General features: G+C 42.3%; 2 protein-coding genes across 4 annotated transcripts in view; one reads left to right on the plus strand and one right to left on the minus strand.

Moving 5' to 3' along the window:
- LOC115174772 (EH domain-containing protein 3) overlaps positions 1-16,940 on the minus strand; it is a 46,750-nt gene extending 29,810 nt beyond the window's left edge. The window contains exons 1-3 of one of the 3 annotated variants that reach the window (XM_029733653.1): positions 16,764-16,940; positions 16,139-16,336; positions 5,861-6,037 (exon numbers count right to left, since the gene is read on the minus strand). In XM_029733653.1, coding sequence (XP_029589513.1) covers positions 5,861-6,037; positions 16,139-16,336; positions 16,764-16,765 — 377 coding nt within the window. In that variant the 5' untranslated portion in view covers positions 16,766-16,940. Of the gene's footprint in view, positions 1-5,860; positions 6,038-16,138 lie in introns of all 3 variants that reach the window. The other 2 variants (XM_029733652.1, XM_029733654.1) reach the window with 2 other exon arrangements.
- A 2,595-nt stretch (positions 16,941-19,535) lies between these two features.
- galnt14 (UDP-N-acetyl-alpha-D-galactosamine:polypeptide N-acetylgalactosaminyltransferase 14 (GalNAc-T14)) overlaps positions 19,536-20,359 on the plus strand; it is a 115,941-nt gene continuing 115,117 nt past the window's right edge. The window contains exon 1 of the mRNA XM_029733656.1: positions 19,536-19,934. Coding sequence (XP_029589516.1) covers positions 19,803-19,934 — 132 coding nt within the window. The 5' untranslated portion in view covers positions 19,536-19,802. The remainder of the gene's footprint in view (positions 19,935-20,359) is intronic.

The following is a 20,359-nucleotide window of genomic DNA, read 5'->3' on the forward strand; positions in this document are numbered from 1 at the left end:
TTGAAGTGTGTGAAAGATAAATTGGGTCGCTTTGTTATAATTAATGGTACTTTACAAGGGCAGAGCATTTCCATAATGAATATTTACTTCCCCCCTGCCCACCCCCCTGACTTCCTCACTAAGGTATTTCTAGACTTTTCAGAATTAAACTCAGACACTGCAGTGGTTGGAGGGGATTTTAATTGTTTGTTGAACCCCCTTATTGATAAGCTTCCCAGTGGTATAGCCTCGCTCTCTCCTCAAGCTAAGTCACTTACAGCCATTTGTGATGATCTGGGGTATGCTGATGTTTGGAGAGCTTTTCATCCCTCCAACAGAGAGTTCACTTTTTTCTCTGCACCTCATGGATGTCAGACTAGAATAGATTACTTTTTTATGCCCAGGACGTCGCTGCAGTCTGTTTTATCCGCTAGGATAGGAAGCATAGTCATATCTGATCATGCGGAGGTGATCCTGGACATAAAACTCAATGGGGCATTCAATCAGTCAAGACATTGGAGGTTGAATACAACCATTCTTAAAGACCATACATTCACATCATATTTTATTACAGAGTTTAAAGCATTTTTCTCTATTAACTCTCAATCAACAGATAACCCCTCACTCCTTTGGGAAACCTGTAAGGCGTACGCCAGGGGTCTGATTATGTCATACGCAGCCACTAAGAGGCGGAAAAAGCGTGAAAAGCAAAAAACACTAGAGGGTGAATTGGGAACTAAAGAGAAGGACTACATTAAAACTCCCACTCCTGCCCTATTAAAGGAAATAGCAGTCATTAGATCAACGCTGGACTCCCTCCTAACACAGGACGCTGAAAAGAAAATGAGATTTGTCAAGCAAAAGCTATATGAACATGGCGATAAGCCAGGAAAGTACTTGGCGTACCTAGCTAAAAAGACAGCTGACTCACAGTCAATTGCGGCTATTACTGATTATGATGGCAATCATTTATATGAAAATAAATTGATAAATGACTCATTTAAGACATTTTATGCAAATCTTTACGCCTCAGAACTGCCAAATGACGCACCCAAGTTAATGGAGAACTTCTTTTCTAAGATTGAGCTCCCTACTATCTCCGAAGAACAGAAGTCTCTCCTTAATGCCCCTATTACTGAGGAAGAGATAATGTCCGCAATTAAGAATCTGCAAAATGGTAAGGCCCCAGGACCGGACGGGTTTTGTAGTGAGTTCTATAAAGAGTTCCATGGCCTGATCCTTGAGCCATTGCGTTATATGTTTAACCACTCATTTTCAAATGACCAGCTCCCCCAAACGCTGCGAGAAGCCAACATATCACTTATTCTCAAAAAGGGAAAATGTCCGGAGTCTTGTTCCTCGTACAGACCAATTTCTCTTCTGAATGTGGATAGAAAATTGCTTTCTAAAATTCTAGCCACAAGATTAGAGGACTCACTGCCACTGATTGTGAAAGGAGACCAAACTGGCTTCATTAAGGGACGTAGGTCATGTAACAATGTCAGACGGCTCCTTAATGTAATTGAAGTCTACCAACAAAGTGCTATGGATGGTCTTGTGCTCTCCCTAGATGCGGAGAAAGCATTTGATCGTGTGGAGTGGTCTTACCTATTCTTTGCTCTAAATAAATTTGGTCTGGGGGACAACTTTATAAAATGGGTGAAAGTTTTATATGATGATCCTCAGGCTGCTGTCCTTACTAATGGACTACGGTCAAATAGCTTCTCTATACACAGAGGTACCAGACAGGGCTGTCCTCTGTCCCCCCTCCTATTTGCACTTGTTATGGAACCACTGGCCGAGGCCATCAGGGTAACGCCTGCTATACAGGGGCTGCTCATTGGTGATGTTCACCATAAAATAAGCTTGTATGCTGATGATGTCCTGATATTTATTTCTAATCCCGAGACTTCAATCACATCTCTGATTAACACTATTGAGTTATTCAGCGAATTCTCAGGCTACAAGATTAACCTAACTAAATCAGAGGCTATGCCACTTGGTAACCTTCACTCTGTACCTAACACTTCTCCCCCCTTCCCTTTTAAATGGTCTCCCTCAGGTTTTACGTATCTGGGTATATTTGTAACTCCTAAATTCCAACAAATGTACAAAGCCAATTTTGTTCCCTTGTTTGACACAATAAGACAGGATCTGGAGCGCTGGAACTCGCTTCCGATTTCATGGTTGGGTAGAATATCCCTCTTGAAAATGAACATTTTACCTAGGCTACTTTACCCAATCCAAATGATCCCAGTATTACTCTCCAATAAGGTAATAAAGGATGTAAATGGATGGCTAAGTTCCTTTATATGGAGTAAACGCAAGCCAAGACTTAAGATGGCAATATTGCAGCTGCCAAATTCTATGGGTGGCTTGGATCTACCCAATATCAGGCTCTATCAGTGGTGTGCCCACCTATGTTATATCTCAGACTGGATCACAAACGATGACTCCTCTATTTGGTTAGACATTGAGACTTCTCTTTCAAAATACCCTTTACAGGACCTTTTGTTTCTCACAAGTTTCAAGTCTGTAAAAGATCGCTGTAACAACCCAATTACACTTAACACACTCAAAGTATGGAGGTCAGTTCAACGTTTCCTGGGAAGGTCCAAACTAACCTCTGCTCTTACCCCAATTCTTAACAACCCAGATTTTGTCCCAGGATTGCTGGATGCTGGCTTTAACGTTTGGCTTAATAAGGGCATACGCAGACTAAATGACTTATTTGCGGATAAGATTTTATTGTCATTTGAGCAGATGGTCGAGAAATATCAACTCCCAAAGCAGGACTTTTTCCGTTTCCTACAAGTAAGACACTATATTCTGAAGAGCACCACCTTAATTGGTAACCCTGATATGTCTGTCATTGAAAGAATGCTTTTTTCCCCACAAAGGAAAATGTCTGTAAGTCTGTTTTATGATGCTTTAAGGTCCTTTTCCGCTGTCGACACACAGAGAGTGAAACAAGTGTGGGAGAAAGAACTGTCTGTTACCATTGACGAAGAGATGTGGGAGGACATTTGGAAATATGCAAAAACAATATCTATATGTAATCGTACTAGAGCAATTCAATTAAGAATAATACACAGATTGCATATATCCCCAAATCGCAGACATGCATTTAGCCCCGCTTCCTCCTCTCCTCAGTGTCTCAAATGTAAAACTGATACAGGCTCCCTAACACATTGTTTATGGTCATGTCCCAAAATACAAAGATATTGGTCTGGTGTTCTGCAAGAGATTGAAAAGATCCTAGGGGTCGATCTAGAATTGGACCCAGTTTCTCTACTGTTAGGTCTCCCTAGTAGGCATGTAACTTCTGTGGGTAAGAGGAGGCTTTACAACATCCTCACCTTCGCAGCGAGAAAAAACATACTTTTACAGTGGATTAGTGATAAGGTTCCCTCTATTAAAGATTGGCATAAGATACTATTTGAATGGGTCCCGCTGGAATATCTGACATGTACATTGCACTCTAAGACAGATCAGTTCTACAAAGTATGGGAACCTTACCTAAATTACCTAGAACCTGAAGTATCAGCTATTATGCTGCAAGGATTCTCTTAGAATGGTGATCTATGTATTCCAGAATTACACTGTACGGTCCGTGTGAGGAACTCAACTTCTTGGTTTAAACTGAGCATTTTATTTTATTTATTTATTATGTCTTTATTGTTATTTTTTTTCTGTTTATGTTTGTTTAAAATGTATGTATTGAGGGATGCAATGAGGGGGATGGGGTGAGAGAAGCGGGGAGAGGGAAACGGTGGGTGTGTGTGTACGTGCGTGCATACATACGGATATGTGTAAGCGAGTGCTGTTTTTTTTGCCTTGTCTTTGTTGTTGTATCTCTTAATATGGGTGAAAATTGTGAAACTCCAATAAAAAATACTGTTACAAAAAAAATAATCCTGTGACATGATATCATCCTGTGACATGATATCATCCTGTGACATAGTAAACACAGCTACCGTTGAGGAAGGCTAAACTTAACTTTCACTCTCGCTCCTACACTCAGTCCGCCTTCCTCCCTTTCCTTCTCTCAAGGACTGTGAGTTTCATGCCAACTGAGAAATACTTAAAACGTTGGCATCAGTAAGCTAAGCAACTTACAATGATTCCCTACATAAATCAAAGCGTGGGAGTATTCCAAAACAAATTGGAATTTCAAATTAAATTGTAATCTGAAACTTATTGGAAACTCAGCAGGAGCCCAGAGAAACACTCACATGACTAACTAGTAGAGTTCCAGAGAAATCTTTTGGCCATTTGAGCAAACTCAAAGCAAGTTTGAAAAACTTCTTCTCCCAGGGGCCTTTAGAAATGTGGAACTCATACAACTACTTTCTTTGATGCACAGTATTGATACTCAATGCTAATAAGTTACTGAACATTCACCATTCCATCTTTGATAAGGCAACTAAAAACAACCCATAACAGTGCACTTTTCATTTACTGTATACAAACATGAGTCATCCAACTCTATAGATCAGGTATTCCCAAACTGGGATATGTGCAACGCCGTCGGGGTACACCAAATAACAATGTGATTCACATTTAAAAACAGTCCATTTAGATTTTCCAACGGGGCTATACATTTGGGTGAGATTTTTTTCTCGCCTGAGTAGCCTCATTTTACTGCCAAAAATAAAATTCAACCATCTAGTGTTCAGTGAAATAACAACACAATGTCAAATACAGGTAGCCTCGTCAAATAATTAACATCCAATCACATTAACCAAAGTATTGACAAGTTTTTTTTAAATTGAGAGACGAGCTTAAAGTTTTCTTTACTGATTTTCACTTGTCTGACCGCTTGCATGATGATGAGTTTTTCACACGACTGGCCTATTTGGGAGATGTTTTTTCTCGCCTGAATGATCTGAATCTAGGATTACAGGGACTCTCCGCAACTATAGTCAATGTGCGGGACAAAATTGAGGCTATAATTAAGAAGCTGGAGCTCTTTTCTGTCTGCATTAACAAGGACAACACACAAGTCTTTCCATCATTGTATGATTTTTTGTGTGCAAATGAACTCAAGCTTACGGACAATGTCAAATGTGATATAGCGAAGCACCTGAGTGAGTTGCATGCGTAATTACCCAGGTACTTTCCCGAAACGGATGACACAAGCAACTGGATTCATTATCCCTTTCATGCCCTGCCTCCAGTCCACTTACCGATATCTGAACAAGAGAGTCTCATCGAAATTGCAACAAGCAGTTCTGTGAAAATGTAATTTAATCAGAAGCTACTGCCAGATTTCTGGATTGGGCTGCGCTCAGAATATCCTGCCTTGGCATATCGCGCTGTTAAGACACTGATGCACTTTCCAACCACGTACCTATGTGAGAGTGGATTCTCGGCCCTCACTAGCATGAAAACAAAATACAGGCACAGACTGTGTGTGGAAAATTATTTAAGATAGACTCTCTCCAATACAACCCAACATTGCAGAGTTATGTGCATCCTTTCAAGCACACCCTTCTCATTAACCTGTGGTGAATTATTCACAATTTTCGATTAACAAATAAGGTTTTTTATGTAAGACGCTAAATAAAGAGCAAAATTATTGATTATTATTATAATATTATTTGTGCCCTGGTCCTATAAGAGCTCTTTGTCACTTCCTACGAGCCGGGTTGTGACAAAAACTCACACTCATTCTTATGTTTAATAGACATATCGTTTAGTGTGTGTGTGGCAGGCTTACAATGATGGCAAAAAAACAACATTTGAGAGAGCGCTGACCCTGGTGCTAGAGGGGGTACGCAGCTGGAGGTTGAATGTTTGAAGGGGTACAGGACTATAAAAAGGGAACCACTGATATAGATGAATAAAAAACACTACATGTGGACGGTTATAGTCTCACCTGTTGAGAAAGGCGTTTCCGAAGGCGTTGAGCTTCCTGAAGGGTTTCTTGGGGTCGACCACCAGGGCGTTGCCAGGGATCAGCCCCTCTGTGTCTCCGTGCATCACTGCAATGAAGGAGTCTGTGGTGGGCTCTGGCCCGATCCGCATTCCAGGGAAATCCTGCTCCAACAGGTATCTGGGGAGTAATAGGAGACATGGATCTTTGGTTATGCTTTTCTTTATTGTCCACTATCTTAGTTGACATGTTACTTTACAACCCCTATACACCTGCCCTTTACATGGCAAACTTGTACTAACGCATCTTTTAAAAGAAAATATTAGCAATGTTGAATTATAGGGTCACGGTCCAAGAGTTGAATCTTTAATCAGTCTGAATTGATATCACAGATGTCAAATCTCTTCTAAATAGAGATTTGTGTGTAATATTGTAAAGATTTAGTATAAGTCTATAGAATGTGCAGAATCCTACAAATGCATTGAATCGTAAATACTAGATTTCGCTGGTGATTCATTACTCAAGGCAATAAATTGCCATTTTAAACCACTTTCAACACTAACAGATGTGAGGTCAACCAGCTGATACTCTATGTATCCACTCTACACACACCCTGTCATAGGGGTCACCAGTGCTGGCTAGTACAGTTTATCTGTATACACTGTTTAACTTCATAATACAGTGCCATCGCAACGATAGATGTGAGGAGCACTGACACAAGCCAGAATATATTGTCTCACTGTCCAGACCCAGATGTTTATCCTTCCCACTAGGGTTGGGCGGTATCTAGATTTCCATACCGTCATACCGTTTCTGTACCATACCGGGGTATACAGTATTACCGGAAGTGCACACAAGGGGCGCTATACCCCCAAAAAAGTATACACATTTTTGACGCACAAAATAATTTAGGCAACAAGGATTTTGATCCAAGTGGGGATTAAATGTCTCTACTATCACCAAGAAGCCTGGTCTTGACATCTAGCCACTTAGCTAGATAGTTAGCAAACCAAATGAATAGCTGGAGCCCTGAGCTGCATATCATTTATTTGACACAGCTTAGATTTGTTCCAGTTATTCTTAACTTATAGTTAAGGAGTGGCATTGCATGCACCCCCGGCAGCCCCCGCAGCCCCCGCGAGACGTTGGTGCCCCCAACCCCCGCATTTAAAAAAAAAGTATTGTTATTGTTATTGTTATTTACGGCATTTAAAATCATACCGTCGGTATTTGAAAATACCCCGGCGTGCGGTATAAACGGTGTACCGACCAAGCCTACTTCCCACAGCTCTGCCACTGAGGCTTCGGTGAGATGAAGGGAGGCAGAGGGACTGTGTTATGTCCGTCATGATGGCAACGTTAATGAATGACCTTGTGTGTGTGCAAGTGTGTGTGTGCGTGCGTGTGTATGTGTGTGTGTGTGTGCACGCGTGTGTGTTTGGAAACAGACTAGAGAGGAAAGAGCTAAGCCTGTGTGCTTTCATAACACTTAGGACTGAGGAGTCAGCACACACACATACAAACACAGGCCTAGCTCTTTCACTGTCACTCTTCCTACTGCAGCCGCTGCTGCTTGCTGCCGCCACATAGGCACATCCTCTATGAATAATGCACCACAGCACAGGAAACTGAAGACGCTGCCTATGGCCCTATCCTGCAGGACAGTGGCCTCACATAGGGCACAAACCACAGAGAAATGGCGAGTAGCCCAACTAGCCCAGTCCACCTCTCAGTTTCCTCTATCCCCCAAGACATCAGAGAGGCTAGCTCTGGAACCTCTGAGAATGGACTGAACCATGACCGTCACAGGCAGATGAGGAAACCAACACAAAGCCATCACCTGACTTGGTCAGTGCTGAACCGTAGCTGATTAAATATTCAAACGTTTCCAACTTTTGAAACTGACATATACTGTATGTCCTGGATTAAGCATAAATGTTTTGTCAGTGCTTTATGATGCTTCAAAATATGATTTAGCAAAATAAACTATAGAGTGCGCAAGCAAAAAAAAAATCTGTATTATTATATTAAAAGCTTCCAGAGGTAAGAGAGAATTTTATCCGGTGAACTGTGATCCATATCTAATACAATTTTGTCCAGGGATTGGTATACCTGGAATTCAGCGTAAGCCTGGTACAATCACAACCAGAGAGACATTTCAGGGATTTCTCTCTCTGTCTGTACCAAGGGACCACGACCATGTCTGGTTACAGAATGTTATAATGGCACCAGAGGAGATGGCTGCTGTTTGTTGTTTCGCGTTATTTGTAACTTATTTTGTACATAATGTTTCTGCCACTGTGTCTTATAACCGAAAAGAGCTTCTAGATACCAGGACAGTGATTACCTCACCCCATACTGGAGGAATACTTTTTCTTTACCGAGTTGAACGGGAAGAATTTACTTCAGACGTCCGACAAGGCCCTCATCCCTGTCATTCGTAGGGGAAAGACACAGAGATATCGGGGACGAAGGTCTGGGTGCCTTGTAAGGATCCGACGGTGAGTGTGTAATCTCCCTTTACCATCGGTCCTATTAGCAAATGTACAATCAATAGAAAAAAATAGACAAACTACGACCACGTATATCCTACCAACAGGACATTAAAAACTGTAATATCTTATGTTTCACCGAGTCGTGGCTGAACGACGACATTAATAACATACAGCTGGCGGGTTTTACGCTTTTTCGGCAGGATAGAACAGCGGCGTCTGGTAAGAGGCGGTCTATGTATATTTGTAAACAATGGCTGGTGCACAATATCTAAGGAAGTCTCAAGGTTTTGCTCGCCTGAGGTAGAGTATCTCATGATAAGCTATAGTCCACACTATTTACCAAGAGGATATTCATCTATATTCTTCGTAGCTGTCTATTTACCACCACAAACCGATGCTGGCACTAAGACCGCACCCAATGAGCTGTATACGGCCATACGCAAACAGGAAAATGCTCATCCAGAGGCGGCGCTCCTAGTGGCCAGGGACTTTAATGCAGGGAAACTTAAATCCATTTTACCTAATTTATACCAGCATGTTAAATGTGCAACCAGAGGGACAAAAACTCTAGGCTACCTTTACTCCACACACAGAGACATGTACAAAGCTCTCCCTCCATTTGGCAAATCTGACCATAATTCTATCCTCCTGATACCTGCTTACAAACAAAAACTAAAGCAGGAAGCACCATTGACTCGGTCAATAAAAAAGTGGCCAGATGAAGCAGATGCTAAGCTACAGGACTGTTTTGCTAGAATAAACTGGAATACGATTCTTCTGATGGCATTGAGGAGTACACCACATCAGTCACTAGCTTCATCAATAAGTGCATTGATGACGTCATCCCCACAGTGAACGTACGTACGCACATACCTCAACCAGAAGCCATGGATTACAGGCAACATCTACACTGAGCTAAAGAGTAGAGCTGCCGCTTTCAAGGAGCGGGAAGCTTATAAGAAATCACACTATGCCCTCTGACAAACCATCAAACAGGCAAAGCGTCAATACAGGACTAAGATTGAATCATACTACAACACCTCCAATGCTCGTTGGATGTGGCAGGGCTTGCAAACTATTACAGACTACAAACGGAAGCACAGCCGCGAGCTGTGGCAAGTAACACTGAAACATGCATGAGAGAATCAGCTGTTCCGGACAACTGTGTGAGTAAGACCTTTAAACAGGTCAACATTCACAAGGCCGCAGGGCCAGACGGATTACCAGGACATGTACTCTGAGCATGCGTTGACCAACTGGAAAGTGTATTCACTGACATTTTCAACCTGTCCCTGACTGAGTCTGTAATACCAACATGTTTCAAGGATACCACCATAGTCCCTGTGTCCAAGAACACTAAGGTAACCTGCCTAAATGACTACTGACCCATAGCACTTATGTCAGTAGCCATGAAGTGCTTTAAAAGGCTGGTCATGGCTCACATCAACACCATTATCCCAGAAACCCTAGACCCACTCCAATTTGCATACCACCCAACAGATGCATAGATGATGCAATCTCTATTGCACTCAACACTGCCCTTTCCCACCTGGACAAAAGGAACACCTATGTGAGAATGCTATTTATTGACTATAGCTCAGCGTTCAACACCATAGTGGTAAGGGTAGGTAACAACACATCCGCCATGCTGATCCTCAACAAAGGGGCCCCTCAAGGGTGCGTGCTCAGTCCCCTCCTGTACTCCTTGTTCGCTCATGACTGCATGGCCAGGCACGACTCCAACACCATCGTCGAGTTTGCTGAGGACACAACAGTGGTAGGCCTGATCACCGACAACGATGAGACAGCCTATAGGGAGGAGATCAGAGACCTGGCCATGTAGTGCCAGGACAACAACCTCTCCCTCAACGTGATCAAGACAAAAGGAGATGATTGTGGACTACAGGAAAAGGAGGACCGAGCACGCCCCCATTCTCATCGACGGGGCTATAGTGGAGCAGGTTGAGTGCTTCAAGTTCCTTGGTGTCCACATCACCAACAAACTGACATGGTCCCCCTCAGAAGACTGAAAAGATTTGGCATGGGTCCTCAGGTTCTACAGCTGCACCATCGAGAGCATCCCGACTGGATGCATCACTGCCTGGTGTGGCAACTGCTCGGCCTCCGACCGCAGGCACTACAGAGGGTAGTGTGTACAGCCCAGTGCTTTACTGGGGCCAAGCTTCCTGCCATCCAGGACCTCTATACCAGGCGGTGTCAGAGGAAGGCCCTAAAAATTGTCAAAGACTCTAGCCATCCTAGTCATAGAATGTTCTCTCTGCTACCGCACGGCAAGCGGTACCGGAGCACCAAGTCTAGTTCCAAAAGGCTTCTTAACAGCTTCTACCCCCAAGCCATGAGACTCCTAAACAGCTAATCAAAGTGCTACCCAGACCCCTCTTTTACACTGCTGCTACTCTCTGTTTATTATCTATGCATTGTCACTTTAACTCTACCTACATGTACACATTACCTAAATTACCTCGACTAACTAGTGCCCACGCCCATTGACTCTGTACCGGTACCCCCTGTATATACTGTAGCCTTGCTATTGTTATTTTACTGCTGTTGTTTAATTACTCGATACTTTTATTTTATTTATCTATTTTTTTTTACTTAACACTTATTTTCCTTAAAACTGCATTGTTGGTTAAGGGCTTGTAGTAAGCATTTCACTGTTGTATTCGGTCGGGCGTGACAAATAACCTTTGATTTTGATTTGTTTTAGTTTCACTGTGGATTTCAAAGGACTGCCTAATTAAGATCAGTCATATTGCCAGATTGAGACAGAACCCTACCAACAAACCCACACCCAGCTGTCATTCTCACCCACATATGCAAAAGCTATTCAACTACATAACTGCAATATGATAACTTGATTGCAAATAAGTACTACAACCTAAAGCTAATAGCTCATTTAGGTAGTACAAACTAAAAAGAAGTGAGAGTGCCCCAAAGCTTTTCAGACCTTACAACCTGATCCTACACAGTAAGTGCTTTCCGTGGCCAGGGGCATTCTCTACATGATTCCAGAATGATGTCTCGCACTTGTCGCGCCTCTCTATAACTCCTGGACTAGTCGCTCTGGAAACTATTGGTCTTAGGATGGCAGGAGAAATACTAGCATGCACTGGCATTACTGCACAGCAAGAGGGATGCACTTAGTCTCACTAGTAAAGTTTGATGTGGAAACATGTCACAAAGGCAAAGATACAAGTAGAGAGCAGGAAAAGGGTACTAGGCTACACATCTCAACACACAGAAGAGGTTCAACTACTTTCTGCCATTCATTTGCCCATACAGCACATATATCTGATTTTAGTTAATTATACACTGAACAAAAATATAAATGGTTGGTTCCATGTTTCATAAGCTGAAATAAAGGATCCCAGAAATGTTCCATACACACATAAAGCCTATTTCTCTCAGAATTTGTGCACACATTTGTTTACATCCCTGTTAGCGAGCATTTCTCCTTTGCCAAGATAATCCATCCACCTAACAGGTGTGGCATGATCATTACACATGTGCACTTTGTGCTGGGGACACACAACACATTGCAACAGATTTTTGTTTTGAGGGAGCGTGCAATTAGCATGCTGACTGCAGGAATGTCCACCAGAGCTGTTGCCAAATAATTTAATGTTAATTTCTCTACCATAAGCCACCTCCAACATCCTTTTAGAGAATTTGACAGTACATCAAACCGGCCTCACAACCGCTGACCATGTATAAACACATCAGCCTAGAACCTCCACATCCGTCTTCTTCACCTGTAGGATCATCTGTGACCAGCCACCCGGACAGCTGATTCCTGCACAAACTGTGAGAAACCGTCTCAGGGAAGTTGATCTGCGTGCTCGTCGTCCTCACCAGGGTCTTGACCTGACCACAGTTCGGTATCGTAACCGACTATAGTGGGCAAATGCTCAGCTTCGATGGCCACTGACACGCTGGAGAAGTGTGCTCTTCACGGATGAATCACGTTTTCAACTGTACCGGGCAGATGGCAGACAGTGTGTGCGGCGTCGTGTGGACAAGTGGTTTGCTGATGTCAACATCGTGAACACAGTGCCCCATGGTGGCGGTGGGGTTATGGTATGGGCAACCATAAGCAACGGACAATGAACACAATTGCATTTTATCGTTGCCAATTTCAATGCACAGAGATACAATGACAAGATCCTAAGGCTCATTGTCGTGCCATTTATCCGCCGCCATCACCTCATGTTTCAGCATGATAATGCACGGCCCCATGTCGTAAGGATCTGTACACAATTTCTGGAAGCTGAAAATGTCCCAGTTCTTCTATGGCCTGCATACTCACCAGACATTTCACCCGTTGAGTATGTTTGGGATGCTCTGGATCGATGTGTACGACAGCATATTCCAGTTCCCAAACAAAATCTAGCAACTTCGCACAGCCATTGAAGAGGAGTGGGACAACATTCCACAGGCCACAGTCAACAGCCTGATCAACTCTATGCGAAGGAGATGTGTCACGCTGCATGAGGCAAATGGTGGTCACATCAGATACTGACTGGTTTTCTGACCCATGCTCTGGGTATCTGTGACCAACAGATGCATATGTGAAATCCATAGATTAGGGCCTAATGAATTTATTTCAATTGACTGATTTCCTTACATGAAGTGTAACAGTAAAGTTTTTGAAATTGTTGCAGGTTAGGAAAAAAAATGTTCAGTGTACATGGTTAAAGTCTAGACATGCATAGAGTTCCCATGTTGTTACTCTGGGGGTAACAATGTTATTTAATTCATAGTTCAGTTAAGGTGTTTGTCTTATATTTGGCATGTTTGGCTGGCAGTCATGGTGACCGTTATTAGATCAAATGCGTGACCTTCGCTGCATGGAAGCTCAATTTAATTCTGGCCTCCCATCGCCAAAACAAAGTGTGCTTTGTCTTAGGCTCAGAGAGACCACAACACTTGCTTTTAGGTCCAATGTTTTTGCATCTGCCCTTGTATTGCTTTGATGAGCACTAAGTGGGATGGTCGGCATACCATTAAGCAGTCCATAGGGAAATGCTGGAATTTAACATGGAAACATGATCTGTTTGATGGTCATGGACAAGTTTGCAGACAAATCATTGGAGTAGCTGACATTCCTGTGTTTGGGGTGTGACTACAAGGGAAAATTGATGCAGCTAATTAGTGTAAGATAAGATATACACTATATATACCACAATTATGTGGGCACCACTTAAAATTAGTGGATTTGGCTATTTCAGCCACACCCATTGCTGACAGGTGTATAAAATCGAGCAAACAGCCATGCAATCTCCATAGACAAACATTGACAGTAGAATGGCCTTACTGAAGAGCTTTCAGTGTGTCATAGGATGCCACATTTCCAACAAGTCAGTTTGTGAAATGTATGTCCTGCTAGACCTGCCCCAGTCAACTGTAAGTGCTGTTATTGTGAAGTGGAAACGTCTAGGAGCATCAGCGGTTCGGCCGGGAAGTGGTAGGCCACACAAGCTCACAGGATGGGACCACCGAGTGCTGAAGTGGGTAGCGGGTAAAAATCATATGTCCTCAGTTGGAACACTCACTATCAAGTTCCAAATTGTCTCTGGAAGCAGTCAGCGCAAGAACTATTCATCAGGAGCTACATGAAATGGGTTTTCATGGCCGAGCAGCTGCATACAAGCCTAAGATCACCATGCACAATGCCAAGTGTCGGCTGGAGTGGTGTAAAGCTCACTGCCATTGGACTCTGGAGCAGTGGAAATGCGTTCTCTGGGGTGATGAATCACGCTTCACCATCTGGGAGTCCGATGGATTAATCTGGGTTTGGCAGATGCCAGGAGAAACGCTACCTGCCCCAATGCATAGTGCCAACTGTAAAGTTTGGTGGAGGAGGAATAATGGTCTGGGGCTGTTTTACATGGTTTGGGCTAGGCCCCTTAATTGCAGTGAAGGGAAATATTAACGTTACAGCATACAATGACATTCTAGACGAGTCTGTGCTTCCAACCTTGTGACAACAGTTTGGGGAAGGCCCTTTCCTGTTTCAGCATGACAATGCCCCGTGCACAAAGCGAGGTCCATACAGAAATAGTTTTTCGAGATCGGTGTGAAAGAACTTGACTGGCCTACATAGAGCCCTGACCTCAACCCCATAGAACACCTTTAGGATGAATTGGAACACCGACTGCGAGGACAGGCCTAATCGCCCAACATTAGTGCCCGACCTCACTAATGCTCTTGTGGCTGAATGGAAGCATGTCCCTGCAGCAATGTTCCATCATCTAGTGGAAATTCTTCCCAGAAGAGTGGAGGCTGTTATAGAAGCTAATGGGGGACCAACTCCATATTAATGCCCATGATTTTGGAATGAGATGTTCAATGAGCAGGTGTCCACAAACTTTTGGACATTTAGTGTACTTTGAACACACCGACAGCGTCATTGTATTTTGGTACACCAGAATTACATTCACTTCCAATGAAACGCTGCGTTTGCCTTGCAGCACTGTGTTGCAGAGACAGTTTCAATGCATTCGGTGTGGTGCATACGTTGGATTTATAGAACGTATGCGTCAAACTGTATGCTTTAACAGCTTGACAGAAATGGTAGCAGAAGGTGAATGTTGAACTTTGTTGTATACATATCCAGATGGAAATGTGTCCTCTGATCATTTCCCCAACCCCTCCCATATACACACACACACACACACACACACACAAACACACATTAGGTTGGAGAGGCTGGAGAAGAGTAACATGTAATCATAAAATGAGAATTATGGGATGATATCTATAACCATATAATAACCAGTGGTGGAAAAAGTACCCAATTGTCATACTTGAGTTAAAGTACCTTAATAGAAAATGACTCAAGTAAAAGTGAAAGTCACCCAGTAAAATACTTCGAGTAAATGTCTAAAAGTATTTGGTTTTAAATATAGTTAAGTACCAAAAGTAAATGTAATTGCAAAAAAATTTTAAAAAAGTAAAAGTAAACATAAATCATTTCAATTTCCTTACATTATGCAAACCTGACGGCACAATTTTCTAGTTTTTTCTTTATGGATAGCCAGGGGCACACTCCCACACTCAGACATAATTTACAAACAAAGCATTTGTGTTTAGTGAGTCCACCGAGTCAGAGGCAGTAGGGATGACCAGGGATGTTCTCTTGAACATTGGATAATTTTCATGTCCTGCTAAGCATTCAAAATGTAACGAGTACAGGGAAGGTGTCAGGGAAAATGTAAGGAGGAAAAAGTACATTATTTTCTTCAGGAATGTAGTGAAGTAAAAGTTGTCAAAAATATAAAATACTAAAGAAAAGTACCGATGCAAAAAAAAATAAAAAAATACTTAAATAGTACTTTTTTCTTAAGTACTTTACACCAATGATAATAACATATGATAACACTAGATTCCCATAATCTACTTATCTTTTTGTAAACTCATCTATACAGTACCAGGTGAATGCCATATAACCAAGAATGGATTTTGTCTTGGAATCTGACTCTTCTCAAGTCAGAGTACTGTGTCAATATTTGACCTGGGTCTGCCCAAGGTTAAACTGCAACCCAGACAACCATCCAGTCAACCCAAAAACGAACACATTTATCTCCCTAGGATCATTTTTTTGTTCAATAAAAGCTCATTTTTGCATCAAGCTGTGAATATGCAGTGTGTCTGCCATGCATTTCATGTCCCCTCTGTTTGCATATCAGACCATAACTCACTAATGTTTTGGCCCACTGACCAGCAAGGAAAGTACCCACCAGTGACATTTCAAACACAGACCTACCGTATGAAGCTGGTTTTTCCAGTGGAATACTGCCCCACAAGGAGTACCATGGGTTTGTTGTCAAAGTCGGCATCCTCTAAGGCGGGCGAGTGGAACTCGTGGAATTTGTAGTGTTCCTCCAAGGGCAACAATTTGGTTTTGTAGAGCTTCTTGAGGCCATCGCTGACTGTCTGAAAGACCTCAGGATCCTTCTTCCTCCTGTCATCGGTACCCAACCAGCTGAACATGATGCAATTCGATAACGGACAACCTTATACTCTATAGAGATCTCTATTGGTGCTTTTTCTATTTCTATTCTTGTCTTCTATTCAAATAATTCGGAGGATCTCTTTGTCATTGATTTAGTAGATGGTTTGTTTTTCCTTTCAATCAAACTATATGCAGACACATCCTTCAATGGAAGCGTTCGTTCCTCAAGTCCTTACAAGCCAAACACGAGACACAGATGCATTCAGACGACTATAAGCCAGCTAATTAACTAGACACATACTAGCGATGCTAAATTATTTCTACATGCACATTTTCATATCACAGCTATAATGCACGATTTTCATTCAAGCTGTAGAGGAATTCCAAAAATGATGCACGTTTCAAGCTTAGCTGTCAAATTGTGATCTCGTCTTACATTTGAATACCGACGCGGTTGAAGCTTCAGAATACTGTCCTAAATAATATACCTTTCTCAAGTCAAATGAAGAAACAACAATATAGCTATAATAAAGCACTATTCCTACTGCTGCGTAGAATGTTGTGCGGTCACTGGCTTCGCCGGCTTCGTTACTGCAGCAGATTGAAATGCCTGTCTGACAACGAAACCTGATCCGAAAGGAAATGCCCAACTACTGGCAAAGCCCCACCCAGTATTACAACGACTGAAGGCAGTGATGGCAGCGCCATATTGGCGGATGAGGGACCAGTTGCATCTCATTGTTGGTGCTCCTCTAGCGGTAATACAGAGTAACCAGCAAGGCGTAATTACAACATCGAAATTGCTACATTGTATCAGTCATCAGCTGCATCGTACATTACCAAGAAAAATAGAAAAGTACTATGTCAACATGTTCGTATGCCTACGCAAACATTATATTGCTTGTGTCATTTGATGTATTTATCTTTTTGTATAAAAAACTTGAGACAATATTTTAATAAAATCTTCACATAAAAATGTAAAATACAAAAGTGTTACAAAAGGTGTACTGATGATGCAGTCCACAAATGATGGAGGGTATGACGGAATTACAAATTCAAAAGAGGATACAACAATTTATCTCAAGTGTAGGGTAGGACTATAGTGTAGAATGTAGCCTACAGTTATGTCAAAAGTCGTAGTTTTGTCCAAATGTAGAGAGAGGATTAGAAGGCCAGCGCCATAGAGGACATACACTGAGTGTACAAAACATTAGGAACACCTGCTCTTTCCATGACATAGACTGACAGGTGAAAGCTATGATCCATTGTTGATGTCATTTGTTAAATCCAATTCAATCAGTGTAGATGAAGGGAAGGAGACAGGTTATAGAAGGAATGTTAAGCCTTGAGACAATTGAGACATGGATTGTGTATGTGTGCCATTCAAATCAATTCAAATCACATTTTATTGGTCACATACACATGGTTAGCAGATGTTAATGCGAGTGTAGCGAAAGGCTTGTGCTTCTAGTTCCGACAGTGCAGTAATATCTAACAAGTATTCTAACAAATTCACAATGACTACCTTATACACACAAATGTTTAGGGATGAATAAGAATATGTACATATAAATATATGGATGAGCGATGGCCGTGCGGCATAGGCAAGATGCAGTAGATGGTATAGAATACAGTATATACATATGAGATGAGTAATGTAGGATATGTAGACATTGTTAAAGTGGCGTTATTTAAAGTGACTAGTGATACCTCCATTTATAAAATGTATTGAAGTGGCAAGAGATTTCAGTTTGTATGTTGGCAGCAGCCACTCTATGTTAGTGATGGCTGTTTAACAGTCTGATGGCCTTGAGATAGAAGCTGTTTTTCAGTCTCTCGGTCCCAGCTTTGATGCACCTGTACTGACCTCACCTTCTGGATGGTAGCGGGGTGAACAGGCAGTGGCTCGGGTGGTTGTTGTCCTTGATGATCTTTTTGGCCTTCCTGTGACATCGGGTGCTATAGGTGTCCTGGAGGGCAGGTAGTTTGCCCTTGCGGTTGTGGGTCGGAGCAGTTGCCGTACCAGGCGATGATACAGCCCGACAGGATGCTCTTGATTGTGCATGTGTAAAAGTTTGTGAGTGTTTTTGGTGACATGCCAAATTTCTTCAGCTTCCTGAGGTTGAAGAGGCACTGTTGTGCCTTCTTCACCAAGCTGTCTGTGTGGGTGGACCATTTCAGTTTGTCCATGATGTGTATGCCGAGGAACTTAAAACTTCCCACCTTCTCCACTTTAGATGGTGAATGGGTAAGATAAAATATTTAAGTGCCTTTGAACAGCGTATGGTAGTAGGTGCCAGGCGCACCAGTTTGTGTGTGTAAATAACAGCAATGCTGCTGGGTTTTTCACGTTTAACAGTTCCCCTGTGTATCAAGAATGGTCCACCTCCCAAAGCATATCCAGCCAACTTGACACAACTGTTGGAGTCAACATTGGCCAGCATCCTTGTGGAACGCTTTCGACACCTTGTAGAATCCATGCCTCCATAAATGGAAGCTGTTCTGATGGCAAAAGGGGGAGAAACTCAATATTAGGAAGGTTACCCAATGTTTGTAAACTCAGTGTATATCCTTATCCTTGCAGTCTATTTTACATACCAGTATGACACCTGCTGGACTACATTTAGGCCTACACTAGTTTATACAATGGTTTATGGATTATTCGAGGACTGACTACCACTAGATGGTGTAACAAGATGGTGTAACAAGACAATACTTTTGTGATCCATTTGCGTTTTATTATTTAAGTCTAGAAGTTCCCTCTAGAAGTAAATCTTAGTGTGATTAGACAATATCAAAAGTACAGTATAATATGTACAAGTTTAAATGCAGAGTGGCGAATGTATGTGTATCTGAAGACTAAAGAAGTAGGTCCTAGCCTATGCCCAAACCCACTGAATTGTCGATAAAGATCGATTCTATTTTCTATTAGTCTTTTGTAACCAGACCTCATCTCACCTGTGTTATCACCAGTATTATAATAGGCTTCCTTATAACTCTGGAAAAACACAAAAACTGGAGCTGAACTGGGCTGCATAATTAATTAAAGACTATATCCGTTAAATTGTGTGGAATCAAGTTCTACTGACATAAGCATTGCAAGTACAATATACTACAAAACCTTGTACATTATGATTTGCACGGTAGGTGGTGCTAAACCAATTCAAATATTATAGGTACCCCGCCAACCTCTGATTTTGATCAAGCTGGACGACATCAAGTGTCGTACCTCGTAGCTCCAGTGAGTCATAGCGCACAGCCTAGCTATCAGTTCGGTCACAGAGGATCTCGCAACCAGGGCAGTCACTGTGCACGCGTCTGGAGCAAGCGGACGTGCAGCGTTCGAAAAGACGAACCAGAGAATGAGGGTAGAGCGCAAAAGCACGTCTCCAGAACCGACTTTCCTAGAAATGTGCTTCTCGTAGGTTGCCCCGAAAATAAAGGGGCGATATCTGCTCCAGGAACTCAAAGGAAAATGAAACGGCTGTCTCGAAAACTGACTTTGGCTCTGGTGGTGCTTTGTTGGACTGCTGCACTACTGTATTTGATACTCCTAAATTGGCAGCAAGTATCCGACCTGGGCACCAAAGACGCACAGTACAGACAGGTAAGCAGCACTATCATTCCTTATCCTGTATCATCGCATCTAAGCTATATCCCACATGCAGGTAAGATAACTTCCTATGCATTTAGCAATAGTGCAGGCTAAACTCGGACCAAGTGCATGAGTGCGTGCAGGTAAAATGTAGGCTATTTCTGCGTGTTTCTATATAAAACAAAATATTTAGGGTGTCAGAATTTCCACTCAGGTGTCGTCTTACAGTGTATCACGGCTTGTGCTCTACATTGCTTTCTAGAAGTTTGCACATTAGCCAACAACCAGTTGTTTGTAACTTTTTTTATTCGGGTTGACTGAATGTGTCCATCCCATACCATACAGTATGTATTGCAAAGTGCAGTTTCAATTGGTTATAATGAAGTTTGCAAATTGAGGTTTAGATGCGCTTTCTGTACATTCCAAACTGAAAATAA

Source organism: Salmo trutta, chromosome 35, assembly GCF_901001165.1.
Source record: "Salmo trutta chromosome 35, fSalTru1.1, whole genome shotgun sequence".
In the NCBI taxonomy this organism is placed as follows: Eukaryota; Metazoa; Chordata; class Actinopteri; order Salmoniformes; family Salmonidae; genus Salmo; species Salmo trutta.